The 26,949-nt window shown below is 39.2% G+C and overlaps 1 protein-coding gene across 11 annotated transcripts in view; it reads right to left on the bottom strand.

The window, feature by feature from the left end:
- Positions 1-26,289, bottom strand: part of KIDINS220 (kinase D interacting substrate 220) — a 108,496-nt gene extending 82,207 nt beyond the window's left edge. For 6 of the 11 annotated variants that reach the window (XM_059942276.1, XM_059942277.1, XM_059942266.1 and 3 more), the window contains exons 1-9: positions 25,346-25,492; positions 19,158-19,286; positions 12,942-13,040; positions 11,806-11,904; positions 7,504-7,602; positions 6,460-6,561; positions 4,080-4,178; positions 2,159-2,356; positions 367-465 (exon numbers count right to left, since the gene is read on the bottom strand). In XM_059942276.1, the coding sequence (XP_059798259.1) occupies positions 367-465; positions 2,159-2,356; positions 4,080-4,178; positions 6,460-6,561; positions 7,504-7,602; positions 11,806-11,904; positions 12,942-13,040; positions 19,158-19,265 (903 nt within the window). In that variant the 5' untranslated portion in view covers positions 19,266-19,286; positions 25,346-25,492. Of the gene's footprint in view, positions 1-366; positions 466-2,158; positions 2,357-4,079; positions 4,179-6,459; positions 6,562-7,503; positions 7,603-11,805; positions 11,905-12,941; positions 13,041-19,157; positions 19,287-25,345; positions 25,499-26,053 lie in introns of those variants that run through there. The other 5 variants (XM_059942269.1, XM_059942271.1, XM_059942275.1 and 2 more) reach the window with 3 other exon arrangements.
- Between the last annotated feature and the right edge of the window lie 660 nt (positions 26,290-26,949).

Genomic DNA, 26,949 nt, shown 5'->3' with positions numbered 1-26,949 from the left:
TGGATGAAGAAGACAAAACAGAGGAAGCATACTAAAAAAAATAAGCCACATGCACTCAAAGTGCCACCAACTGTCTCGGTATCATAAACTACTCAGGTCAGAATTGAATATATTTAGACATTAGTAAGGGAGGTGTATTTGAAAAACATGAGTTTCATTATGCTTTACTTCTATCTAAATCTAACTTGACATCAATACAGAAATTTCATAATAATGGCAGTGAAACTTAATAATACAGGCATCCATTAAACGTTATTAGGATTTATACGTTTGTCTCCATAGGAAAACTGGAAGAATGACATTATGATCAGCCAACATATACAAACAATTATACTAAGATAACAACAGCCCTGTAATCACACACACCTGTCCTCTAATGTCTATATCAGCATATTTTTGGAGAAGTGCTCGAACAATTTCCACATGACCACCTCTGACAGCACCAATTAAAACAGTATCTCCACTCTAAAAGGACAAAAGAAAAAAAGGTGAATTGAAGATGAGAACAAAAAAACACTGTTTTGAAGTTAAAATTAGTCATGTATTAATATAACAGATTTTTTCTGAAAATTTCTTGGAAAAAATTATCTCTAAATAACAGAAAGTTAACTAATATTAATACCTGATATTAATAGCCTTCAGAATAAGGGACAGAAGACTTTATACCTCAAAATGAGGACATTCATACCTGAAATTCCAGGACAAAAGTTTAGAAAGATAAGTCACCCAGAACAATAAGCCCTTCTATTTGAAGGTAACCTCCCATTACAAATGTAAATTAAATAAAACGACACCGTGGCTGTCAATGAACCAGATGAACATTTGGAAATTACATAATACAAATCCCCTGGAATAATGCTATATGACAAAAGCCATGGATTCTAAAAAGAAGGGAGATATAAAGCTAGAGCCATCTGTGGGTTTATAACCACATTTAATTAAGGGAGAAGGTTGGTTCCCAGAAGAGCATCTATATTCTATCAATTTGGCATTACAGGCCAACAGTGCACAAGACTGACTCACCCCCCAGTACAAGGCTTAGATGAAGTTCATGACCTCATAAGGACATCTCTGCCCTGAAATTATATCCACCAAGCAATAATCATTATTAATTATATCTTCCCCTAGTTCAAATACTGTAAATGGCCTTTTCTTTGACTGCTAAATTACAAATCAGTTGTATGAGTTTGGGTTGGTGATTCCATGAGCTACAGCTCGTCTCAATCCTAAGTGGGCCCCAGTGGGCTCTATATCAAGATGCAGGTCCTCGAGGACTATTAAGTGTAGCACCATGATGCAGTACCTTAACTACTACATTAAAAGTGTAAATAAACCCATGGCAGACACATTTTAGTTGAGAATATTAGCATTAATGTAGGTTCAGATTAGTAAATTAATAAAAGGTCATAAATATTTCATTGCTTACGATGTGCCATGCACTGTTGCAGGCACTAGGAAATAAGATAGACAAGGTCCCAGCTCTGAGAGAATTTATAGCCTAGAGGAGACTAACAGACAACATACAATAAACACAAATAAGAAATCAGATAAATGTAATGCAAATAAAATACAGTGATGTGATAGAAAGTGACCGGGTAGCTACTTTGGATTGGGTAGTCTTGAGAAATCAGGACTAATGTGTAGGATCTGGTGCTTTAACAACAGGATAGATGCTGGTACCACTTACTGAGAGGGAGAAGACTGAGGGAAAAGCAGGTGTGGGATGAAACAAACAAGACACCTGTTTTGCTGTAAGTTAAGGAGCCCATTAGACATTCAAGTGGACAGTTCAAGTGGAGTCAGACAGACAAGTGTAGACTTCCAAGAAGAGGTGAGAGCAAGAGATACCAATCTGAAAATTCTAGGTGTAAGGGTGGGAGACTTGAAGCCTTGGAACAATGAATAACACCAGCCATGAACAACACCTATAGTTAGGATGGTTTCAAGATCACAGTTTCAATAACAGCATTATTTTTGAAAAATTTAAAAGAACACCCTTCACAAAGATTGGACAGGTTTTAACTTATTAGTTCTAAAGGCAGAAATAAAACATCTTAAATGTATGTCATGCAGGAAGAATCTTGAAAGGTGGTGAGAAGTTACGGTAACCTTCCATCAATGTCACCACTGAAAGACAAATTCTAAATAGATAACCTACCCTATCAGGTATGTTCACATATGTTCCAGCATCAAGTAGATCCTGTACAATTTCTGTATGTCCCTCCTTTGATGCAATCATCAAAGCTGTATTTCCATCCTTATCGGTTAAATTTACATTTGGATTCCTCTTCAGAATTTCTTTTACTGACTGTGTGTAGCCTCCTTTTACTGCCACAATAAGTGCAGTCATTGAATTCTACAAATCAAACAACGCCCAAGAAATCAGTACTTTCAGAAAACATATAATTTATTCTATAGTCAAAAAACTGATGTTTTCAAATAGGTGGCCTATTATTAACAGTTATTTCTGATAATAAAATGCCAATATAAATGACCAGAAACAGACCAAAAGTGGCCAGAAGCATATTTTCCATTTTTGAAGATACATTAATTCTCTTCAGTCAATAGGACTGTTAACGACATTCAATTCTTTAAATGATAATCCAAAATTGGAGTCATTTACAATGAACAAACCCTCTCACTAAAGTATTGACATATAAAATAGCTGACAGGATGATTCAAAATTAAACACATTCTAAGTTAAATAATCCAAAGTAAGAATCAATCAGACTTCAAAGAATTGTCTATAATAAAATCTATATGAAAAACTGAAGTAAAACAATGAATTAATAAGCTATAGAATATTTCAATAAAAGTATAACATATTCCTTTGTTTTCCACAATGATCTAGAAACCACATTTTCAAAACTGTCTTATTTTTCGTGGTTCTTTTAAAAACTGCACATTTAATTTATAACAAAATCTCATAATAGAAGAATCTGACTCATTACAAAAGAAATATTAAAATTTATTCTTGAGATTTTGATCTAGTTTGAGATACCATGCAATTTCCTTACAGAAATATTTCAGTTATTATATCAGCCCCCAGAACTAAGCCATAATTCTCTCAATATTAAAATAACATAGCCTTTTCAGATTCCTCAGCAGTCAGTAATCATAGAGACAAGCCACTCATCCACTTGATAAACTGTCCAGAAAGGAGGCAAGTGAAAGGTATGACTTCCGTGGCTGGGTAAGAATCATGCTCTATCTCCGCACACCACTGAAATATTATATACCCCTTGAAGGTCATCAATGAGTAGCTTCTGTCAATATGGACAATAGGAGGAGCTGGTTGGTATTATGCCAGGAAGTCACTTTTGATGATTCAGAATTCACTTTTGTTACACTGCAGCCAGAGATTTGGTAGCAGCTCTTCTCAGAATCCTTTATGATCCATCTCACATAATAACTATAATTACGTTAACAGAAGTCTGTATTGTTTCTTGTGCATAAATGTCATCTCCTTTACCTATATTCTTACGAGCTCAAGAGAAGAGCGATATGACAGGCTTCTCCAGTGTCCCCAGCACGTCTGGCACAGGGCTGGGTGGACAGTGGGTACTCAATAAGGAATTCACAACTGCTGGACTGTAAGATACACTGAACCAGTGTTTAAGCTATATAGGTTTTGACCACTGATTTTTGATATTTTTACATCTGTCTACGAGAGAAAACAAGTCACAGATTAAAATATCAAAAAATTATGATATTATTTTAAAATTTTAAAGAAAAGGTATTTTAACAGAATAGAAACTCTTTCCACAATAGTAATTCAAACAATTTGATTTGGGGAGTATTCTAATTTATACTAAGATTACTAAAAGATATTCCATATAGTTTTAGCCTCCCAAAATTTATGTGCATTAGCAATAAATCCTTAAAAGCACATATGTGTAATACATAATATCTATAGTATAATAGATTTACCAGGATAACAGAAGATGTTTGTTTTTCTAAGTATCGTTTAGAAACTATAGGGAAATTTTTCTAGGTATATACTAAGGAAAAAGTATTCTCTCTCTTAAAACTAAAAACATCTCTCTACTACCAGCAGTTAAAATAGAAAAGATACTTACAGCTCCTTCTTGATCAACATCAGCTCCCATAGCCAATAAATGTTTTACACATTCCAAATGACCCTTTCGTGCAGCCCAAACCAAAGGGGTGGTTCCATACTATTAAAGAAATAATAAATTTAAAATTATTATCTAAGGTATATTAAAAGAAACTAGCTCTCACCATGAATTTTGATAAAAATCATATTTTGAGTATTTTTAGATTACGGTTTATACCAATCATAATTTTAATCCTAGATAAATCATATTTTTCCCATACTATTTCTCCTGAATAGATGGATTAACCACTGTATGAAATATATTTTAATTAACTTTAACTTTTACAATCAGTGACAATTTTTCCATCATAATGTCATACAGCCTCTAATGTCCAACAAGCTTTCTTTGCTTCCCATATCTTGTGAAATATAAAGTCCAACAGTCTGAAATAGTAACAACCAAGTGCCAAATACAGTTCTAAATAGTTTACACGAGTTAACGTGTGTAATCCTTATCAGAAGAATAAGTACAAATCACAGTATCACATTTTAACAGATGAGCAAACAAGGCCCTGAGAAGTTCATTACAGGCTCGAAGTCACAAAGCTACTAAGAAGTGGAGCAAGACCCATGAACCCAACAAGCCTGGCTTCAGTCTGTGCTCCTAACCGCCACCCCAGATCGGCCTCTGTACCTGACAAAATAAAGGTCCACCTAGAAACTGCACTCAAAAGCCCCTTCTGCTGGAACGTGATTCAAAAAACATCAGAGAATGTAAATCATGCATAAAAGCAATGCTTTATCTTTGGGGAGATTCATAAGGCAATGAAGAGACAGAGGAATACTCACAGTGACATTTAACTACGTGGGAGACTGCAGATTGAAGTGAACGTTTAATGAATACCTACCTTTATAACGGCCTTGACCAACAGAACTTCTGTGCACTAGCGGAGGTATGGACAGTGAACACTGGCTACAGAAGAAAGGGCATCTAAGGTGACTGGGTAAGTTAAGGACACTTAACAGAGAAGCTAACACCTCAACTGAGCCTTGAGAAAATAAATAGGAGTTCATCAGGCAGAGGAGGTCATAACATTCCTAGCAGAGGGAACAGGGTAAACAAAGACACGCACTTCATAGAAATTCATAAGAGGTCACAGAATGGGGCTTCCTTGGTGGTGCAGTGGTTAAGAATCCACCTGCCAATGCAGGGGACACGGGTTCGAGCTCTGGTCCAGGAAGATCCCACATGCCGCGGAGCAACTAAGCCCGTGCGCCACAACTACTGAGCCTGTGCTCTAGAGCCCGCAAGCCACAACTACTGAGTAGTAGTGCCTCAACTACTGAGCCCGCGTACCACACCACTGAAGCCACTGAAGCCCGCACGCCTAGAGCCCGTGCTCCCCAACAAGAGAAGCCACCACAATGAGAAGCCCACACGCCGCAATGGGTAGCCCTGCTCACTGCCACTAGAGAAAACCCGCATGCAGCAATGAAGTCCTAACGCAGCCAAAAATAAATAAATAAATAAATAAAAGAAAAAATTCACAGAATGGTAGACTATCTTCTGTATCCAAAAGCTTAGCGCATATGGAGACGAATGGCAAGAAGTGAACCTGGGAAGAAAGACTGGGGTCCAACTGAAAAGTCTGGGCTTTGCCCTGAAACCACAGAAGCTACCAAAGCCCTCCAAAAGCAAGAAAGAGTGAAATAACTAAATAAATATTTATCAAATATTTGGGGTATTAAGGATTTTACAAAATGAACAGAACAAAATCCTGGGGAGCTTTCTGGAGCTGGTGGCACATGAGCTGAGCGTGAAGCACGAACAGAAGCTAAAGCGGACGAGGATGCGAGGGCACTCCACACCGTGAAAGGGCAGCTGCGAGATGTGGAGGGTTAAAAACAGGCGGACTCAGGAACCTGCGTCATTTGATAGTTGAGCGAAGGTTGTCTGGGGTAGAGAGAGTAGGAGAAAGGGTAGAGAGGGAGGCAAGGATTATCTTTACACATCATAACAGGGATTGAAGCCTTTCGGATTTTAAGTATGAGAGAGAAAGAACAAGACTTAAATTTTCATCATCTGGCAACAATACAGAGAAGGCAGATAGGACCCACAGTAGAAAGAAGAGCTACAACAGAAAATAATGAAGGTAGGGAATCAACCCTATCTATTTTCCTGAGAACGATGAATGTGATATAAAAGACAATGGAAGGACACTTAGCACGTACGTAATACCTAGGAGGAACCCACCTACGTGTGTCTTTATAAAATATATTAATAAATATAAACATAAGATACATCAGAGCAGCCGCATGAGATCATATGAAAATCCTTGTAAGTTAGACACACTGAGTGGACATAATATGAACTAGAAGCTGGAAAGATCCCGCTGACCTACCTTATCGGAGCAGTTGACTTTAGCACCATTTTGCAGTAAAAGTTGCACTATATCTGCATGGCCTCTCCCTGCTGCCCAGATGATTGGGTAAACACTGTACTGCTGGGAGGTAGGCAGGTGGGTGAGTAGGTACACAGGGAGGGAGGGAGGGAAGGAGGGAGGGAGGGAGGGAGGGAAAGAAAAAGTCTTTTAGGTGGATATTTACAGCACACATTTGCTAAGAAGAGTAAACAACAAAGGGAGCAATATAAAGTAGTATTTTACAAAATCAAGTTACAGACCATTCTCCACTTTAAAAACACATGTAATAGTCATAATACATAACTGGGAACTGAGATGCACTCAACCTTAAATAAATATATATTATGAACACATCTATTTTTATAGATTCAACACACAATGTAATTATCTAACCAACAGGTAAGACTAATAAGAATATAAAACCTTTCTTTATAATCCGTCCATTAACTTGAATAAAACCGTTTCCTTTTTTTCAGCTGTACTGAGGTATAACTGACAAATAAAATTGTAAGACATTTAAAGTGCATGTAATGATCTGACATACATATGCATCGTGAAAGGAATCCCCCCATCAATAAAACAATTTCTTAATCTGCAGTCTGAGATCAAGTCTCAAGCAAATTACAATAGTAATGCATGTATTACCACCTATAAGAATGCATAGAAAAGTGGCATGGATATTTGGTAAATGTTTCTTTTCTTTAAAAGAGTTTAGATTAAGAACACATACACACAGAAAACAGGTAAGATGACAAGGATTTCAAAATCTCCTTTTGAAATATTATATAGTTATAATTAACATTTAAACTCTAAGAGTTGCCTTTTTGTTGATAAAAATTGAGAAATAAGCTTAGCCTCAGAAAAAAATTCTCATTGTGTTTTGAAACCACATTCTGCATTATTATCTTTAGTAAGATCTAGATCATTTTTATCCACTATGAAGTCCAAAGCATAACCAGCCTGAAGCATTCCCTAAAAGAACTTACCACTTATATTACAGATGGATTTTTTGTTAACGCTTACCAGACCAGTAACACTTGGATTGGCACCATGAGAAAGAAGCAACTCAACCACTTCAGTACGGCCTTTATAACATGCCCACATAAGAGCGGTCCATCCTCCCTAAAGAAAACAAAAAGGTCGGGCGGCGGAGGGAAACAAAACACTGGATTGTCTCTAAGCACAAAAATGGCATTAATGAAGTTCCTTTCGTCAGCTTTATTCTTTATAGAACCATTATTTTAAGAAATCACTACTATGTAGTTTTAAATACCCAAGCTCCCCAGAGAAATACACAACAGTATCTGAAAAATGTCAAATCTCTTAAGTCCAGTAATGATTACTCCTAAGTTTGTATTATATTTTGGAAATTGGCATAGGGAACATTCATGTTGGACTCTTTCCAAATTTCCAAGATTTATTTTGGCTTTATAAATACTTTCCTTCAGTAAACATTCTATGTCTCTAGATATTCTCCTCCTGGTATGAGTCTAGGCTTTTTCCAGAGAGGGATTCCAGCAACCCTATTCAACTCCTGCATCTAAACCCATCCTATAAATTCCAGATCGTTATCATACCTCTTGCTAAAAAACAGAGGATGAGAAGGCAATGATCTGCAGATCATGATCTCCAAGGGCGGGCAAAGTCATTAAGCATGAGTTAGCGGCATGGTAGCTTTCTATTTTTTAAGCTACAGGAGTAGTGTTCTTGTTTTGGCAATGTTCTCTTTAGCTAGAATGCAATTCAATGAAAGAGACAAATGTAATCAAATTATATTAAGAAGTGAATGTCTTGTTTGCTTTTTGTTTTAAATCAGTATTTGCACCAGTCCAAATTTGGGTTCAATAATATAAATCACTTAATCCTTCTGATTCTGTTTCATTGTCACTAAAAAAGAAATTTTAAAAAATACTTGCCCTAATCCGAAAAGGCAAAACTATAGAAAGGGAAAGCAGATCCATGGTAGCCATGGGTTGGGGAGTGGGTGGAGGGGCTGCTTATGAAGAAGCAGCATGAGGGTACTGTTGAAATGATGGAACTGCTCTGTACAGAGCTGTGGTGGTGGACGTATTACATCATGCACTTGTCAAAACCCACAGAACTGAACACCAGAGAGACGAATTTTACTGTATGTAAATTTTTTAAAAATCACCTAGAATACGGGGAAGAAAGACAGAATATAGACTGGGATGAATTAATTATATTACAAATGAATCACATAATTACTTAGAAGCTGATCCAGGTAACTCTGGAAAGCAATATTTTGACTGAATTCTGTAATAATGCTAAAGACGAAAAGAACTGTACACAAACAGTATATTTAGTAGCAAATCTGTTTCTCTCAGGGTATGGATTAGAAATTCTGAAACTACTTTATTTGTATACTAGAGTTGAACAAATAAGTAAATATATTGTGTAGATAGTGAGAGCCAGATTTCTCACAGTCAGAGGAGAGTTACAAATTAAGAAAAGGGAGAAGGCTACAGTGGATTGGGTTCATGGTTATCGACCTAGTCTATTTAAAAAAAAAATATATATATATATGTATATATATATATCTATATATACACACACACAGATACAGAAAAGATGTATATATATGCAAGAGTTAATATACAGACATGTTATTTCCTACATCTGTCCACTGAGAAGGGCTACAAGCAATGACATCCCAGTAACAATAAGCATACCTAACCCCTAGATTACTGGTTTCTAAATATCATTTTCAAAAAACAGGAACTAGGGTTCCTTGGAAAACTGATTGATTCCAGGGCTGATAATCAGGGAAATAAGGCAGGGAAAATATAAGATGAACCTGAGCCTGAAGCATTTTGTAATGCCAGAAAGTAAGGAAGTGCTAAAATGTATATCTACATATATCTATATATAGATATCTATTTAGAGAGACAGAGAAAGACAGAGACAGAGTCAGAGAGAGAGAACTCTTCTTTACAGAAGAATTCTAATTAATAAATGTAGATGGAATGATGAAAATAGAAAAATCACCATTACAACACCACAGTCATAACTGCTGCATTCAAGATGCATTGATGGATGCTAAAAATAAATGAATGAAAGTTTAATCAAAAACAAGATATTTGTATAGTCTCAAAGTATCTTCTCTCAAACATTTAGGAATTACAAAGGGAAATCTGACAAACACTACCTTAGCCAAGATACATCACCAGTGATACATTCTGCTGATGTATGTACCTAGATGTGGTACACTAAGAAGGGCATATCACCTCCTTCCCAATAAAGCACAACCTCAATCTAATCATGAGAAACATCAGACAAATCCAAATTGAGAGACATTCTAAGAATGCCGGACAAGAAGTCTTCAAGTGTCAAGGTCATGAAAGACAAAGAAAGGCTGACATAATTTATTTAGGTCAAATTATAGAGCTGGGCATTTAGTCAAGTCTTAAACACACCAATATTTTAATCTGTAAAATTCCTGCCCAGAATTGTGTTAATATCATTCCCTCATTTTAATTTGTATAGTACCACCCTATGCAAGAATCTCTGAGATAAAAACTTAACCTTGAGAAACCTATGCCCAAATCTGCAAAGTGAAAAGACTGGAACTGACTGCCTATAGCAATGCTGTAGTCTGGTGTCCATTGAAGGTCTTCTCAGGGAAGAATCCTCACTAGACTTCCTGACATTGTATCCAGGAATTACTCCTGAATCCCAGACAACCCCCGGTACACTCTCCTCTCCTCACACAAGTCCCAGGGACTCTGCCTTCCCTCACAGTTCAGCAGCTGCCACCACCCACCCAGTTCTCTGAGCTTAGGGTCTCTCAATACTAACTACTAAGGGAGACACAGTCGTCAGTTTCCCTAATTTGGGGTGTTTAAAAGCCAAACACAGAGGCCCTTTAAATGTTAAAATGTTCTGTGATTTGTTAAGTACTTCAGGGAAATGAAAAATATGGAGAACTAAGAAAGTTTAAGAAAACATTTTTTACACATCTTGCCAAGTTTTTATACATTCATAATGTATACTTTATAGTTCCTAACTCCCTTGCTGATATATATGGAAGAATAATAAAGGAGAAAGCCTTTGGAGTAAGCAGTCCTGGGTTCGAAACTCAGTCTGACTGCTTAAGAGCTAAGTGACTTTGGGCAAAGAGTACTTCTTCCAGTCTCAATTTCCTGAACTATATATGCTGAGAACAAAATTAACCCTTAGCCCATAGGATTCTTCTGAGAAGTCAATTAATGACAGAGAGGCTAAAAAGCACCTAAAGGGATCAGGCATACAATAGCTACCTAATATTAATTCATCTGATAAAATGGTATGGTGCTTTTAAAAAAATATTGAGAACTAGGTAATTCCATGAATTTCTCTTCTGCTTTATATGCCAGTTAAGATAAGAACACTGCATTTTACTCCTACCTGCCATATCCATCCTTTGCCTAGGTTACTGACATCATTACCTTCTCTCCTTAAATTTTTATAGCAATGTACTTCAATTTCTTTTCAGAAATAGGGAGGATACAAATGGTTCTGTATCTTTCTATAAAAATAAGTATACCAACCACTTCACTAAGTTTTAAGAATAAATATAACACTGTAGAAGAACACTGTGCAAATTACATCGTACAATATTAAGTGCAAGCTGGTGGAGTGCTGCAGTTTCTTAAAAATTCAGACCACCTGTACTTCATAAAGCGTCATCAGCAAAGTAATACATGTTTTCTATATCAAGGCAGTTCAATTCCTTCTTTTTTTCCCGTTAAAATTAATCTTTGAAAAGGCTGAACATTTTGCAGAAAAAATAAGCCAGAAATGATCCCTTTCTTCACCTTTATGCTTTAAGCAAATGCCAAGATCAAACAAGAGCTAAGATAATTAAGAATCATATCTTGTTAAACTTGTAATGTGTACAGATGGCATTATAAACACAATTACATTTTGAAAATAAGTTTATAAATATTATTCTGAAAATCATGACTTTAAATAACTGAAAAATATTTTTAAAACTATACTATGTCCCTCTTAAAGTTCTCCTTAAAGGGAACAACTCTCTCATGAGTTCTAAGACTGATACATTATAAAGAGTAATAAGTTGTTTTAACAACATTTCAGAATTAAAATTCTGAAATAAACAGAAAATAATGACTAAGAATATTCTAAAGGAGGTGCATTATATCACCGGGTTTTAAAACATTCTTGAGGGTCATTTCAATGCCCAATCCCAAATCCTAAAAACATTATTATAGTATCACCTCACACATAAAAATACAAGACTTAACACATATCCCTTACTGCTAATAAGATCCCAGCTGATTAACAATGGATAAAGAATGTCCATACCATATCACGGTGCTCCAGGTTAGCCCCACATCTAAGCAGTTCTTCCACAATGTGCAGGTGCCCTTCTTTTGACGCTGATATAAGTGCTGTCCAGTTATCCTTGAACACACAGACACAAATGTTATCATTTCAAAACCAAAAATAACATTCCAAAGTGAGGAAAAATAAATTTGAATTTACATACCAGATGATCATACCAAATTGACATGACCTGACCCACTCTAAACTACTCTGAAATTACACTGAAGCATAAGCTCTGTTAAGAATTTATTTGTCTACCTGTATGACTACAATGGTGTAAAAACGGTTTCACAACTGCGTGTTCAGTCTTTTCATTGGCCTTCTAATCACACACTGTTTTTTTACAGAGGAGAAAAGGTGACTATCGAAGCCTCAAAGCTAATCCTTGCGGTTAGCGACCATTACTATAAACTGAAATTAAAGAGCCTGCAATCAGACTTAAGAGCACATTTACAAACTATTAAACTCAAGCGATCCCATATGATGAGTTCAGAAACTGTATAATAAAGAACTATTCTTTATTTTTTTAAATAAAGCCTACAAGTATCCTATCCTAACTTTTATCCATGAGTGTACTATAATTTAATTCAAATGATCACTCAATTAAAATCACCAATTTAATATCATCAATTTGAATCATAAAAACAAACAGAAAAACAGACGTAGCTGTGTGACCCTGAAAAATAATTCCCGGGAAACAGAGGAAGTAAGCCTCTTGGAATAGTGATTTATCCCTCACAAATGATATCAGAAGGGACCACATCTTTCTGGCCTATCATATGTGATATTTATAATAATAAGGTACCATTACGGGGAGTTACTTAACAACATGACTCATACATATCTTCTAGGCAGGCATTTAATTTTAAGTATATGTGCTCCCTATTCAACCAGTGCCATCTATACATAAAAAACCTGAAGCGCTGAGAACTTTCACTGAAAGTAAAAATTTCTCTCCTGTTATTACCCCTTTTAAAAAATTGAGTTAGCATATTGTTAGGCAAAGTTGAGAAACAGAAGAAGTACAATCTATAATCTATTACTTTTGAATCATTTCTTAAAAGCAAAGTTAAGGAAAAGAAAAAGACAAATGAGTAAATTATTTCAATATATACCAAATCTTCCAGATTGCAATTAGCTCCATTCTTAATTAATTCTTTCACTATTTCCAGATTGCCTTGTTCAGCAGCTATCATCAATGGAGTCTGGCCACACTGGAGATATAAAAGACACAGAGAACTTGTCAAGATGCTGTACTTTAGCTGAAATACCAGTTTATTACAGCACACTTACTTTTTCCTGATGTTATGTTAAGCGCTATTTACAGTATGTCATTAATTTAGAAACACCTATGAATTCTTAAGTTTTCAGTTTACTAATAATGTAAAAGTCAAAGAGAAAATGAGACTTTTTTTATGACAGCATTAGCAATCTGTTTTTGGCACTGCAATTTTATTCAAAATAAGTAAGCATGAATAATACTAGGCACTGAAAAGTAATTACCACAATGTATATAAAAATCTTAGGATATCTGTGGTAACCAAATTCTCTACCAACACAGTTAGAATATGATACAGAATGTGGTTTTATTGTACGTATAAGATGTGTTATCAGGACTAGAGGGAGGAAAGTAAAGCAATAAATAAAAACAATACAGGTGCTGTATATATTACGTAGTTTTTTTAAGCCTTCCCTTATAACCTGAATTCATTAAACTAAAGCCCTACTAGCTACCTCAGAGCTGCCCAGCCTGTGCCTAGAATGAGTCACAGCATACGACACAGTGCTGCCCAGCCCTGAGACAGCAGGGCAGGGCCTGGGCAGCGGGATCCTGGGGCAGGTTCCCTCCAGCAGCAAGCCTGGCTATTGCAAGTGCAGCACACACATGATCATTTTCTGTACATGCCGTGATATCAAACAGGTTAGACGCACTGGGTTAAAGGTGCTGAAACATACTAAGGTATATGAAAATTGCACCAAAAACTAAGTTCAATTAGAGAAATATTTATCTAAGCACCTACTTACTGAATGTGTATCAGTGGCGGGGAAACATCAGTGATTTTTTTTTAAATGCTAATCTGACAATATTCCACTGCTTAAAACCCTCAATGGTTTCCTACTGCTCTTTTGGATGAGAACCAAAATCCTTACGTGGCCTGTGGTCTAACGATGGAGAGACGACAGCAGGCCTACCTTGAAGCCTGTGCCAGGCCATTCCCTCCTCACCAATGTGCCCTCAAGTTCTTTCCCGCCTCTGGACCCTCAGACAAAGTCTTCCCTCTACCCCACCCAGTTAACCACCACCCACCCAGCAGCTCTTGGGTCAAACATCAACCCCTTAGGGAAGCCTTGCTGACCCCCTCTAATTTCATTTACTATACTAATCCTTGTTTGTAACTACACCTTTATTTGTGTGATTAACAACTGATTATTGTGTTTCCTCTAAAGGCCCTGAGCTCCCAGAGGGCGGGAAGCATGCCGGTTTTGTTTGTGTAGTTAGTACTGTACAGCCCCAGCGAGAGGGACAGCGACGGCCACACAGGTGCTCAAGTATCTACTGAGTGAATGAGTGCCGCAAGTCTGAAAGGATTTAAAAATCCACTAACGGCAACATACAAACCAGGAAATAATTATGGTAACAGGCAATGTACAACAGATGCTGTAAGAATACAAGAGAAACACAAATATTGAGTTAAAGTACAAAAGTAAATCGAATTAAATACAGACACTCATATAATGATGGATACTAAATTATATGTGGTAGTCACCTGTCATTCAACCAGGGTCATTAGGGAATGAGATATTATGCATCAATAGATTTTCCAGGTGAAAAAGTTTATCCTTTAAATATTAAATTTGATTATAACTTTTATGATTATCATTTTTCTAAAAAGTAATACACACATTGCTACTTGTTAAACAGATTAAACACTATGTTTATGATTCTGAGTCATACCTACAGACATCAATTATTACACCAGGCTTGCCTCTGTGAGCGCTAATGTCTTTGAGTTACTTTCTACAGCATGTTCCTCCCTTCTGATTAGATTAACTGGGATAAAAAGTGAAATATCAAAATCAATGGCATAATATATAAATTAAAGCCAACTAATTGAATCTATGGCCCTAAGGATATATGACTTGTACATCAGTTTTCAAAATTGTAATTCCAAAGACTCAGGAGCTTTCTATTTACTTTCTGGGGTCACAGTCACATTTCAGATAGTTCACAAAGACAGGTGCTCTTAGAGTATGAGGGAAAAAATAAGTTAGATGTGTATTAAAATCCATAACACAAATAAGACAGATGGTGTAAACGTGATTAACTAGAAACAAGCCAAATGAAAGGCTTGAATAGTCATAACTTTCTCTTGCAGAAACTATTAGTTGTCTACCCAGTATCTAGAGTGACAGGATTTTGTTGGGGGTGGCAGCACGCTCAGCTAAAAACACCTACATTGTTCAGCCTTACTTGCAGTTGGAAATAATCCGTGGCACCACTCTGGCTAGGTCTCCCAGGAAGGCTCAGTAATTAGACTAACTCGGCTGGCCCGTTCCCTTTTCCTTCTTGTCTGATATGTGGACACAGTGCTGCAGTTGTATCAAGACAGCTGATGTGAAGTAACAAGCACACAGAGAGGAGTGGCCAGAAGGGCAGAAGGAGCCTGGGAAGATATCCTGACGCCATCATATCAGCCTTCAAATGGCTCCTCCAGCTTGTCATTACATGAGAAAAATAAGATCTTAATTTGATTAATCCCCTATTTTGGGAGCTGTTACATGCAGTCCAAAGCAATCTTTAACCTTTTTTAGCTACACTATCCAAATAGATGAGTGATTTTCAGGAAAGGCTGCCATTAAGTTTTATTAATTCCCTTAAGGTAGAAGGATATTTACCTTATAAGTTGTGCCTTATCACAAAACATATTTATTCTACTAGTTCTTGCTTAGCCAATCTAGTAACTACAGTTGTGGAGACAGAGTGACTTAGAAACAGTCACGACGACTTTACTCTTTCACTTCAATATGAATCACTAAAGGGCCCTTCCCTACCTAACCCCACATACACATCCCAGCAAATCCCAAACCCATTTCTTTCCAAAAAATACAGGATCACATAACTCATATAATACTCTATTGATAATGACCTCAAACCAAAACACACCAAAACAGAACACTGCACGCCAACTAAGGTTCCACACCACAGCTATCATATTTTATCTCAGCTTCCCAGAAGCTACAATGCAAAAACATGTCCTATTCAGCACCTTTTTGCTCTTCCCAATTCCTAGGTAGTCCCACTTCTATTTATTCAGGTGTACTGGACCTAGATAACCATTGCCCTTTAAAGCAGTCACCTTTGGAGGATCAATACATCTTCCAATAATTGCAGTGAAACTAGACCATTTTTTAATTCTCCTTTGAAGCTTCCTTCACGGTCTACATTTGTAAACACGTAACAAAATTCACCTCCTGAATTTAGAGCCCTGTTTCGTTTTCTTAGACAGGGAATAATGTTCACCATCAACACTATATCCTTGTATCAAGGAGAGCTGAGAGTGCTCTTTTCAAAAATCAAGTTAAATTAAATTAAAGCCCTTCACTGATCTACAAAGGGCAAAGACTTGCCATCATTGAGAACATTCAGAGGCCAAGAGATTTATCTACTTTACAAATAAAGTAGAAAGAAAAAAAGGAAGGAAATTAGCATTTATTAATTGTAGCCCATCATATGCTAAGCACAGCATCAGGCAATTTTCCCCACATTATTTTATTTTATTGATGTAACATTTAAGAAACTTTTTGAAAACTGATAACCAAACATATTAACATGAGGTAATTAAGTACTTCACTTTTTAAAGGCAAGAAAGAGGGAAGGTCTAAGCAACTTTTTAGAATTCTATAAAAATTAAATTTAATCAGAAGCTGTAGAAGCAAAATGCTAAAAAAGGCCTTGAGAAAGTTACTTTCTCCACAACCTTCACATTAAGCCATAATGTAAAAAATCCCAGGTTGCTTCAAAGCATTATTTTAAAAATCCAATTTTAATTTATAGAATACTAAACTAGACATAAATATCACTAATAACCATTAAATGCTACTGCATGCATGATGACAAGTTAAGCTCTATACCAAATACACTTCATTTTTTATGTGAATAAGATTAATTTAAGTTTATGCTTATTATGTGCTATTTTTCTCCAAGTGAAGCTATTTTCTCAATATTCCCAAAGAAACTGTCTATGAAGTAAAACTTAATCTTTTTAAACTATCAGTTTATTATTCCAAATATGCTAATATATGCTAATAAAATGACTACTTCCATAAGCAGTTCTTTTATAACAATGAACAATCTCCAACTATTAATTTTATCTCATTTATGCATAACAATTGTTGACTATTCAAAATCATAGAAGGGAATAATGAGGTCAACTAACCAAAATATAGTTTGTTTAATATAGAAACACTGAAGATACAGACATTATCATTAGATGAACATAAGTTAGATGAACATTGAAGATATAGACATTATCATTAGATGAACATAATTATCATTAGATGAACATTATCATTAGATGAACATAAGCTTAAGACTCAAAGACAAAAGAGCATAAACAGATCATAGCTTGTTTGAAGTCAAACAGAATGGGTTCAATTTGGATTTCACCAGGTAATATCTTGGATAGGAAACTGAAGGATTAAGTCATTTATCTGTAAGTCAAGATAAATAAGAGTATAATTTTTTATGGAGTTTCTATGCAAATTAAATGAGCTAAATATACAGAACCATTACCATATCTGCATAAACAGTCAATAAAAACATTAGCTATTATCACTGTATTGCAATAATAAAAATTTTATATCACGATTTCTCTAACAAGAGCTAACATTTAATACAACTAAGTACCCCATGTCAAAAATAATAATAATAAAGTAATAACTGTTGATTCAGCAGCTTTCAAAACATTTATAATATTTGCATACCCATGTTCATAGCAGCAGGATCCACAACAGCAAAGAGGAGGAAACAACCCAACTGTCTATCAATGGATAAGTGGATAAACACACCATGGTACATACATATAATGGAATATTATTTGGCTTTAATAAGGAAGGAAATCTTGTCACATGCTACAACATGGATGAACCTCGGGGATATTACACTAAATGAAATAAGCCAGTCACAAAAAGACAAACACTGTACAGTTCCACTTCTATGAAGTACCTAGAGTAGTCAAATTCATAAAGACAGAAAGTATAATGGTGGTTACCAGGTGCTGGGGTCAGGGTAGGGGGAATAGGGAGTTGTATAGTAGATAAGGAGTTTCAGATTTGAAAAAGTTCTGGAAATATTTCACAACATGTGAATTACTTAACACTACTGAACACCACTGAACTGTACACCTAAAAATGGTTAAGATGGTAAATTTTATGGTTTTTCCCCACTGTAAAAAAAAATCATAAATAAAACTCTGCATGTCTACACACAGATACATATATGTGCACACATATACACATATACAAACATATACATTTGTGTAAAACTAAAATCAGTCCATGTTCATCTTATTCACTGGCAAAAAAAAAAAAAAATTTACACTGTACTGAAATACAGTCCTAAGAAAAAGCATTATTTTTCTTCAGTTTTATAAAACATACATACTTTGCCACTTAAAAAATTCACACAATAAGTTTATTAGTCCCTAAAATGTTGCAGCTTGGCTGTTCACAATAAAATAATCAACATTTTACTTGCTTGTATTGTTGAATAGAAATATCTAATACGAGTTAATGAAAATGATCAATATATACTTCCCTGTCTCATTAAACAGAACACATGACCTATTTAACTGTCTCTTAAAGATGTAAGTCTTTAAAATCCCAAGGCGTGTGGAATGAACAACTTGGGAAGAGGGTTGAGGCTCCAGGAAAGAAAATATTTTAGAAAGTCCTAATTTTGTCTGGTTAATCTTTTTTTGGTTAATCTACTTATGAGAAGATTGGGTCTAGAAGCTCTTGTAAAATTTCCTAGAAACACTTTTGATTTCAGTAATTAAACTTCTTGAAGAGTGACTGTTCTATCTGGAAAAAAGCTAAACATAAGTCTCAATCATAAAGCATAAATTCAATATTCAATCATTTATATAAGTTCAAATGTATTCCAACAATACAGAATTCAAAGCACTTTTAACTATAAGAAATTATATCATTACTGAGGGTGAGAACTACAAATTTCTTACTTACCTTTATCCTTAGCACAGTGCCTCGTACATAGTGGGTAGTAAACAAATATTTGTAAGAAGAATTTAATTTTAGAAACTTGGTCTTACCTCATTTCTCTCATCTACATCTTTGCATTTTTCAAGAAGAGCCTTCAAAGCAGGAATGTTTTCTTCTTCTACATAATTTATTACACTCTGTGATATGAGAACTGACATTTTCACAGAAAGCTACAATACCTGTTAAATCAGATCATAATTTGGGATTAGGAAAAAAAAGTTACTACTAACTATATTACTTTCTTAACCTTAAACTTGTACAAATACACCTCCACTGGCAGGGGTAAAAACAAGGCCCCGTAGCTCAGCTCTCAAAATGCCCACCCCTCTCTTCCCAAGACTCACACTCATCTCTCTCTTAACTCATCCAAACCCCAAACTCCAGACCCATCCCCCAAACCCTCCTCCTCACCACCACCCACAAATAAAAGAAAGCGCTCCACTGCCTCTCCTGCTACATTCTCCGTCTCAGTAAACGGCCACTCCAGCTCCATCCTTCCAAGGTCAAAACCATGAAAAAAACCATGAAGAACCATGAAGGTATTATCCATGACTTATCTCATCCCTTTACACTCTACATTCAATCTATTAGCAAATCCTTTGGTTCTACCTATAAAATGTATTTCACATCTGGTCACCACTCACCACCTCCATCACAACCACCCTGGTCCAGCCACCGTGACCTCTCACCTAGATCCCAACTGCTCTCCCTTCCTCCATTTTGCCTTCCCCCCAGTCTATCCTCCACAAGGCAACCAGGTGATCTTTTGAAAATGTAAGTTGGACCAGAGCTTCTTAAATCATAATATACATCAGAATCACCTCGAGCTTGTAAAACACAGATGCCTGGGCCCTTCCCTCGGAGATTCTGACAAGCAGGTCCTGGTGCAGCCCCTGAATCTGTATCTTTCACATGCTCCGCACGCCTGCCTTTGCTCAATTCGCCCCCTGCATTTGGAACCCACTCCTAAATCACTGAGTCGCATCTTGGCCATGCTGTGCTCCAAACTCCCCAACAGTTGTCCTCTCACTCAAAATAAAAACCCCAATTCCTTATCAGAGCCCAAAAGGCCCTGCTTGACCTACTCCAGCTCCTCTCCATGTCCCTGAGCTTATCTACCACTCTCTTTCTCCTTCATTTTGCTCAGGCTACGCAGGGTTTCTGTTCGAATGTCACCTGATCAGCGCGTCCCTGACCACTGTGTATGAAACAGCCATCACCCCTACTATCATTCCTCATGGCACAAGCCTGCCTTACTTTTCCATACAGCACTTAGCATTGCTCAAGAAACCTTTGTTTTTTGGTTTTTGGGTTTTTCGTCTGCCTCCTCATTGCCCATCCCACCTCAAAAATGCAGCTCACTGAGAGTAGAGACTACTTGCGTCTTGTCTGATGCTGAATCCCCAGCATGTAGAACAGTACCCGGCACACAGCAGACACCCAACATCTAAGAACGAACGAGCCTGCACTGATCCACCCACCTGGAATTCTTCACCCGCCTTTAACTTTCCAACAAACCGAAACATTCCTTCAAAATCCACCTCAGGGGGCTCCTCCTCTGGGACCTTCCCCCCTTTCTTCCCCTCAGTCTGCCCTGCCCCGCCCTGGTCAGTTTCACCCAGTACACCTATATGTCATGCATACCTGCAGTATTACACTTATAATAACATATCACAATTATTCATTTACTTTGAAATCCTTGAAAACAAGATCATGTCTCACCTTTTCAGCCTCGGCAACTAAGGAAAGGCTTGGTACATCGTCATTAAATGGTTACGGAATTAACAGGAATATTTTATAATTACAGAGGCTATGTGCACCCTAAATTTTAATGTTACACCTGATGAATCTGGTTAAGGTGTAAAAGAGAGTTCTTTGTACTATTGTTACAAGTTTTCTGTAAGTTTGCAATTACTTTAAAATAAAAATTTTAAACACACATGCAAATGTCTGACAAAGTCCTTATTTAGATCAAATATTTTTCCTCACTATAATATCACACAAGACTGGAATGAGCATAGTAAAGAAAAGTAGTTATAGACACTGACCTCAGTTGTTAAAAAAAAAAAAAAATTGCAACTCTTAAGATTTTGAAATCTTGTTACCTCTCTCCCCCAATCTGGTATGTGGATGGTATGTGTATCACCTTGAGATACATAAAACTTAAAAAGTTATCACTCATAGATTGTGACTAACATTAAAAGACTTTAGACTTAGATCCCTTTAGACTAAGATTAAGCAGAAAATGGTAATAGTAAAAAAAAAAAAAAAAAAAAAAATTGAAGCTGCCTTGCCTTAAGCCACCTGAAAGGTATTCTTTAAATGACTCTATTAAGGAAAGGTGATCTACCTTTGTCATACAGTTCTGAGAAAATGCAATTCTACACAGCCATAATTGAATAACAGTCCGATCTAACAGTAGTCTGTTGGAAGTCTGTAATTTACAATGCTTCAGGTTATCACTGACAAGTTGAATAATACACTGTTTCTGCCCTGTGGAGACTTAGGGCTCTTTAAAGTACTGGAGGAGAAAAGAGGTGACTGGGGGAAGAGAGAAATGGCTGAAATAAAATTGGTTGGCTGGAGCTGGGGGATGGGTACATGAGGGTTCATTACGATTCTCTACTTTGTGTATTTAGGGGGAAATATTAGAGCAGGCTTTGCTGATCGTTCAGCATTACACGCCTGGAATTCTGGTAATCTCTGCATTCATCCACCCATCCCTTCTTTACTGTTAAGTTTCTTAACGGGAGGAACTTCACAAGTCTTACCTTCACAAATTCAGAAGCGCCTAAAACCGTTTCTTGTGCATATTAAATAATTGTTAAATGTTTCCTGAATTGAATTTGATCGTCACATCACATTTATTAATTTAACAGGAGAAAACAGTCTACCACAGCTGACAGTTATAAAATGATTCCCATGAGCCAGGCTTCTAACAAATCAAGAATTTGACCTCAAGTGTGCCCAGTAAATCAGATTACGTTCTTCGATGGCCAGGTCTCCCAATCCCTCCCTCAGAGGCTTCACTTTTGATTAGCCGTGCTTTCCCTCTTAAATGAATCCTTTCAACAGGTTCCATTCTCACCTAAAAACAAATACCCTCACCGCCCACATCCCATCCTCCGCTCTTGTCATTCTCAGAAATTCCCTGTCAGCTTGAAGCCATCCTCCCCCTCCCCCTCACAAGGACCAGGATCTCCTCCCCATCATCCCGACATCCCAACAGACACGTATGCCCAACCCACCGACAGACAGCCTAGAGGTCTCAATTTAAAAGTCACTTCCCCCAGTGAGGCTTCCCTGACCGCCCACCCCCCTCCCAGACCAGCTTAGGGCCTCCTCTCTCCCTCCTCCTTTCTCAGTCTTCCTTAAAGATACACTGCACTTCATTGCAGTGACTGTGTTCCCAGGCAGGAAGCATGTCTGCTTTGGTCACCACTGTTTCCCCCATGCCTGACACGTTTCCAGGAACAAAGGACAGGCTCAACAGGCATCAGGTGAACGAAGGCAGCCCAGGGGGCAAGATCTCAACTGTTCTGCAAATATTTCCGGGGCACCATCACGTGCAAGGCCCGTGATAGCCTTTAGTGGATTCCTATCAAGCCTTCAACAAGCTTACCATTCACTAGGAGACATAAAAGAACTTCATCACGAAAAGAGCATTTACACGTCACCTTATAGTTTATGAGATGCTTTTGTATCTATGATCTATTTGATTTTCCAATAATCTTAAGTATTATTTCTCATTTTACAGATGAGAAAACAGGTTTCATACACAAGTAACTTGCCCAACATAATTCAAAAAGCAAATGTGTAGTATCCAGATAAATCCAAGTCATAATTTAAGGTAGAACAGTGCTGGAGAAACCCAAAGTGCTATGAGAGTTCTGAAGAGAAGTTCCTACTCTTACTGGAATATCACGGAAGTATCACTTTGTGTTGATCCTTGAAGAATGGGTCCACTGGTGGGAAATGGAAGAAGGGCCTACCAGGCAAAAGGAACAGAAGGAACACAGAGCGGGCTGAGTGACTATGTAGTGTATGTCCAGGAAACAACGAACAGCGTGGACAGGGACGGTAAGTAAAAAGTTAGAGCTAAGACTGGAAAGTGAGGGTGGTTAGATCTGTAGTCTCTGCAAGATAAGGGCTGTCTCTCTTTTGTTCTTACGTCCGCAGAACCTGTTACAGGTCCAGAGCAAGTAGAAACATCGAAGATAACTGCCAGACTGAATAACTGCATAGGTGTACTAAATACGCCTCTTCTGTAGGACTCTGCCTGCCCACAGCTCCCGCGACCCTCCACAGCCATCTTCTCTACCATCAGCCACAACCAGTGACGAGCACGTGAGGACAGGTGACTGCTCACAAGATAAGCTGGGCCAATGAGATTCCTCTCAGCCAGTCAGCAGAGAGGGGATCCAACAGATGTGAACAGAGAAGACTCCTCCTAAGAGAGAAAACAAACGTGGCCCCTGAGAGATGTACAGAAGGTGGAGCTGCCTTAGATCCCGATTTCCTTCCGATTCTCAGTCAGTCCTGCAAATCTCCTTCTCCCTGAGGTAAAAGAGTAAATCTCTGTCCCTCGCCTTCTAAACAGCCCTAATACAGTAGCAGAGAAACTGAGCAAAAGCAGGAAGAGGCGGATGGCACACTCACATGATCCTAGGAAAAATTTCCCCCAGCAGTGTATGCGGCCCAGAATCAGAACCCTGGATGCCAGTCAGACAACGACCAGAAGAGCCCACAGGAGAGGGGACAGGCGGTAGGGATGCAGAAGAAGTGAGAGAGATGAACTTGAACAGTATAAAATCCCCCATATTGGACCCTTTGACCTACCAAAATATCCAGAAGAGAGATTCTGGATGTAGAAATTTTAAAAATTATGTGACCAGAAATGAAAGAACTGGTCAAAGGTGACTAGATACCAAGCATAGGTGATGAGAGGATGGTGGTGCCACTAACAAAAAAAAGAGTGAAGTCCGGAGAAGGTCAGGACCTTCCTCTGTTCGGTTAGTATCTCCTCCTTCCCCACCACTCCTGCATGCTGAACGTGAGGTGCTCGAAAAAACCTGGGTTGGAGAATCCACCCAGTTTTTGGAAAAACAGATCTGGAAGTCACTCGCACAGAGTGTAAAACAAAGATTCTCAAACTTGTGTGCATCAAAGTTACTCAGGAAGCTTGTCAATACACAAATTCCCTGGGCTTCTCCCCCCAGAGAATCCTATTCAGTAGATCTGGGGCGCAGACACTGACATTTTAACAAGCACCCCAAAATGATTCTGATGAAAGTGTCCACGCTCGTAAAGCTAGAGAACAAAGAACACAACCTTGCCGCCGCATTTCTCACCCTTGGCTCTGCATCAGTGTCTCCTAAGGTGCTTTAAAAAAATTTAGATGTCTGATCCTCAGTGTCGTCAAAGTGGGGACAGTGACAGAACGTATCACAGTCACCTGTCTGAAGGGGTGATTCCTGAGCCACACCCCAGGCCCGCTGAATGGGAATTCTGAGGGTAAGGCTAAGAAAGCTACATTTTTAACCAGTGCCCCCTAGCGGCTAGCAAAGATGGCTCCATAAATGGTTATTAATAAGAAAATATTCTTCACTGGTTTAAACCTGACTATGTGTCAAAACAATTTTAAAGAAAAATAATCCAACGTTACTGGCTGACAAATCGCTTCCCTATAAATAAGCCAAGGAAGCGTCGTAATCAATGGCTTGCTGATATTTTGCTGATATAACGGCCTGCACAGGACAATGGCGTAATGGAGCCCAATATGAAAGCAAAGGGAGAAAAACCAACCACCTCCTCCGTGGAAGCCCAGGGAAAGAAACCTCGAACGCCTGCCCTAGCGGTACCAGCTAACGGGGTTCTCGAGGTGGTGGGTGTGCCTGCGGCTGCTCCGAAAAACAAACCAAAAGACACTTGTTTCACTAGCATCCCCCATCTCACCCCCGCAAAAGGCTGACCACCTGCGACAGCAAGTCCAAGACCTTCCCGGCGCCCCAGCAAGCGCGGACCAGCCCGGAAAGCCGGACACCGGCGCCCCCCGGCCCCACCCCGCCCCCTCCCTCCCCTCCCTCGACCCCGCACACGCACTCGGCCTCGCGCCCCCCTCACCCGGCCGCGGCCCCTTCCCCACACCCGGCCTCACCCTTCCTCCGCTCCCTCCTCGCTCGGCCTAGTCCCCCTACACACCCCACCACGGCCCCTCCCCGCCGACCACCACACCGACCGTCTCAGAACCTGGCCCCAGGACGGCTTCCACAGCTCGGGCGGAAAGGGCCCGCTTTGCCGCAGGCGCTGTCAGAAGACTAGAAAGGGAGAGACCGCGGCTTTCAGCGCGTCGCCCTCACCTCAGCCGGCGGCCATCTTCCCCCCCCCATCTCCGCAAACTGACAGATCACGTGACCCGGGCTGAGGGGCGGGGCGGCGGGTGGCCACGCCCCGTGTCTGCCCTGGGAGCCCGAAGGAGGCGGGGCTGGGTGGGGCTGCCGGCGCCGGCGGGAGCAACGGGGGGGGGTAGGCGGGCTGGGGCGAGGGAAGCGAGTCACCCAGCCCTGCCGCCCTCGGCACCTTCTCTCTGGCCTCCAAATTTTGGCGTATTTTGGCAAGCGCCCCAGGCAATATTTTCTTCATCTTCAGTGTCACTCTTCATATTATGGCGAGTTTCTTATCCCAGTTCACCATTATCATCAAAGCTTATGCAGAGAAATAAACCGCAATTATAACTTCAGACCACTCTGCAAACATACTGCGAATGGAGGCTAGCTGAAAACCCGTCCTCCTGACCCCAGAACACCTGTGGCATCTACTCTCCCGGCCCAGAGAGCCCACCGCCTCCCCCGCTTCCTCACTCCCCCCTCTGCAACCCGGCAGCCCGGCCTCACCCGGGTCTCTGCAGAAGGAACCTCTGACCTGCCGGCGGCCAAATGTGACTGACCTTTTTTCCACTCACGGTTTCCCTCGCGACTCCCTCCTGGAAATGTTCACCTCCCTCCGCTTCTGTGACTCTGATTCTCCTCGTTTTCCTCCCATTTCTCTAGCTGCTCCTCTCAGATTTCACCTCCCTTCAAATTGGTTAATGTTTCCAGAGTTCATCTCAAAGCTGGACTCGTCACCCTCCCGACCTGGTGTGATCCTCCTGTAGTGACACTGTCGGGGGACCTGTCTCCTGCCCCCATCCACCGAGGCAGGAATTGGGAAGTCATGCACCTCCCTCCGCCCCTCCCTAACGTCATCCAATCAGCCCACACCGCCTGACTGCAGCCACTTTCATCACCCCTGAGCTGCTTAAAGGCTTCAGAAGCTCCCCACCAGGACTATATATCAAAAGCCCCCAACTACCCTCCCTGCCTCTGCTGGTGCCCCACTAACCATCTCCCCAGGAGATTGGGATCATGTCACTTCTTTGATTAAACTCCTCAGCAGCCTTCCATTTCCATAGAGCAGATTCCCAAATAGTACGTAACAGGCAAGGCTCCTCTGGCGCTGGCCCCTGCCAGACTTCTTGCCATTGTACTGTCCACCACTCTCCTCCCATCCTGCCCCGCCCTAGGCTGGCAAGTTCAGTTCCTGGAACATTGGGCCATGCTCTTTCTCGTCTCCATTTTGTTTCCAAAGTGTGGTTCCCTCTCCCCTGGATAGTCTTGCCTGCCTCTTGTCCAGCTGAGTCCAACAGATGAATTCTATTTGTCCTTTAAGAGGCAGCCTAAGCAGTCCCCTCTTGTGTAGCTTTCTGCATGACCTCAACCAGAGTTCATCATCCATCTTCTGTATTCACCTTCTTACTCCACAGTCCTGGGGCACAGTAGGTGTTCCAGAAGTATGTGTTAAGGC

The sequence above is a fragment of the Balaenoptera ricei genome, chromosome 13, assembly GCF_028023285.1.
Source record: "Balaenoptera ricei isolate mBalRic1 chromosome 13, mBalRic1.hap2, whole genome shotgun sequence".
NCBI classification, from domain to species: Eukaryota; Metazoa; Chordata; class Mammalia; order Artiodactyla; family Balaenopteridae; genus Balaenoptera; species Balaenoptera ricei.
Note: the sequence above shows the minus strand (reverse complement) of the source record. Positions and strands in the feature narration are given on the sequence as shown.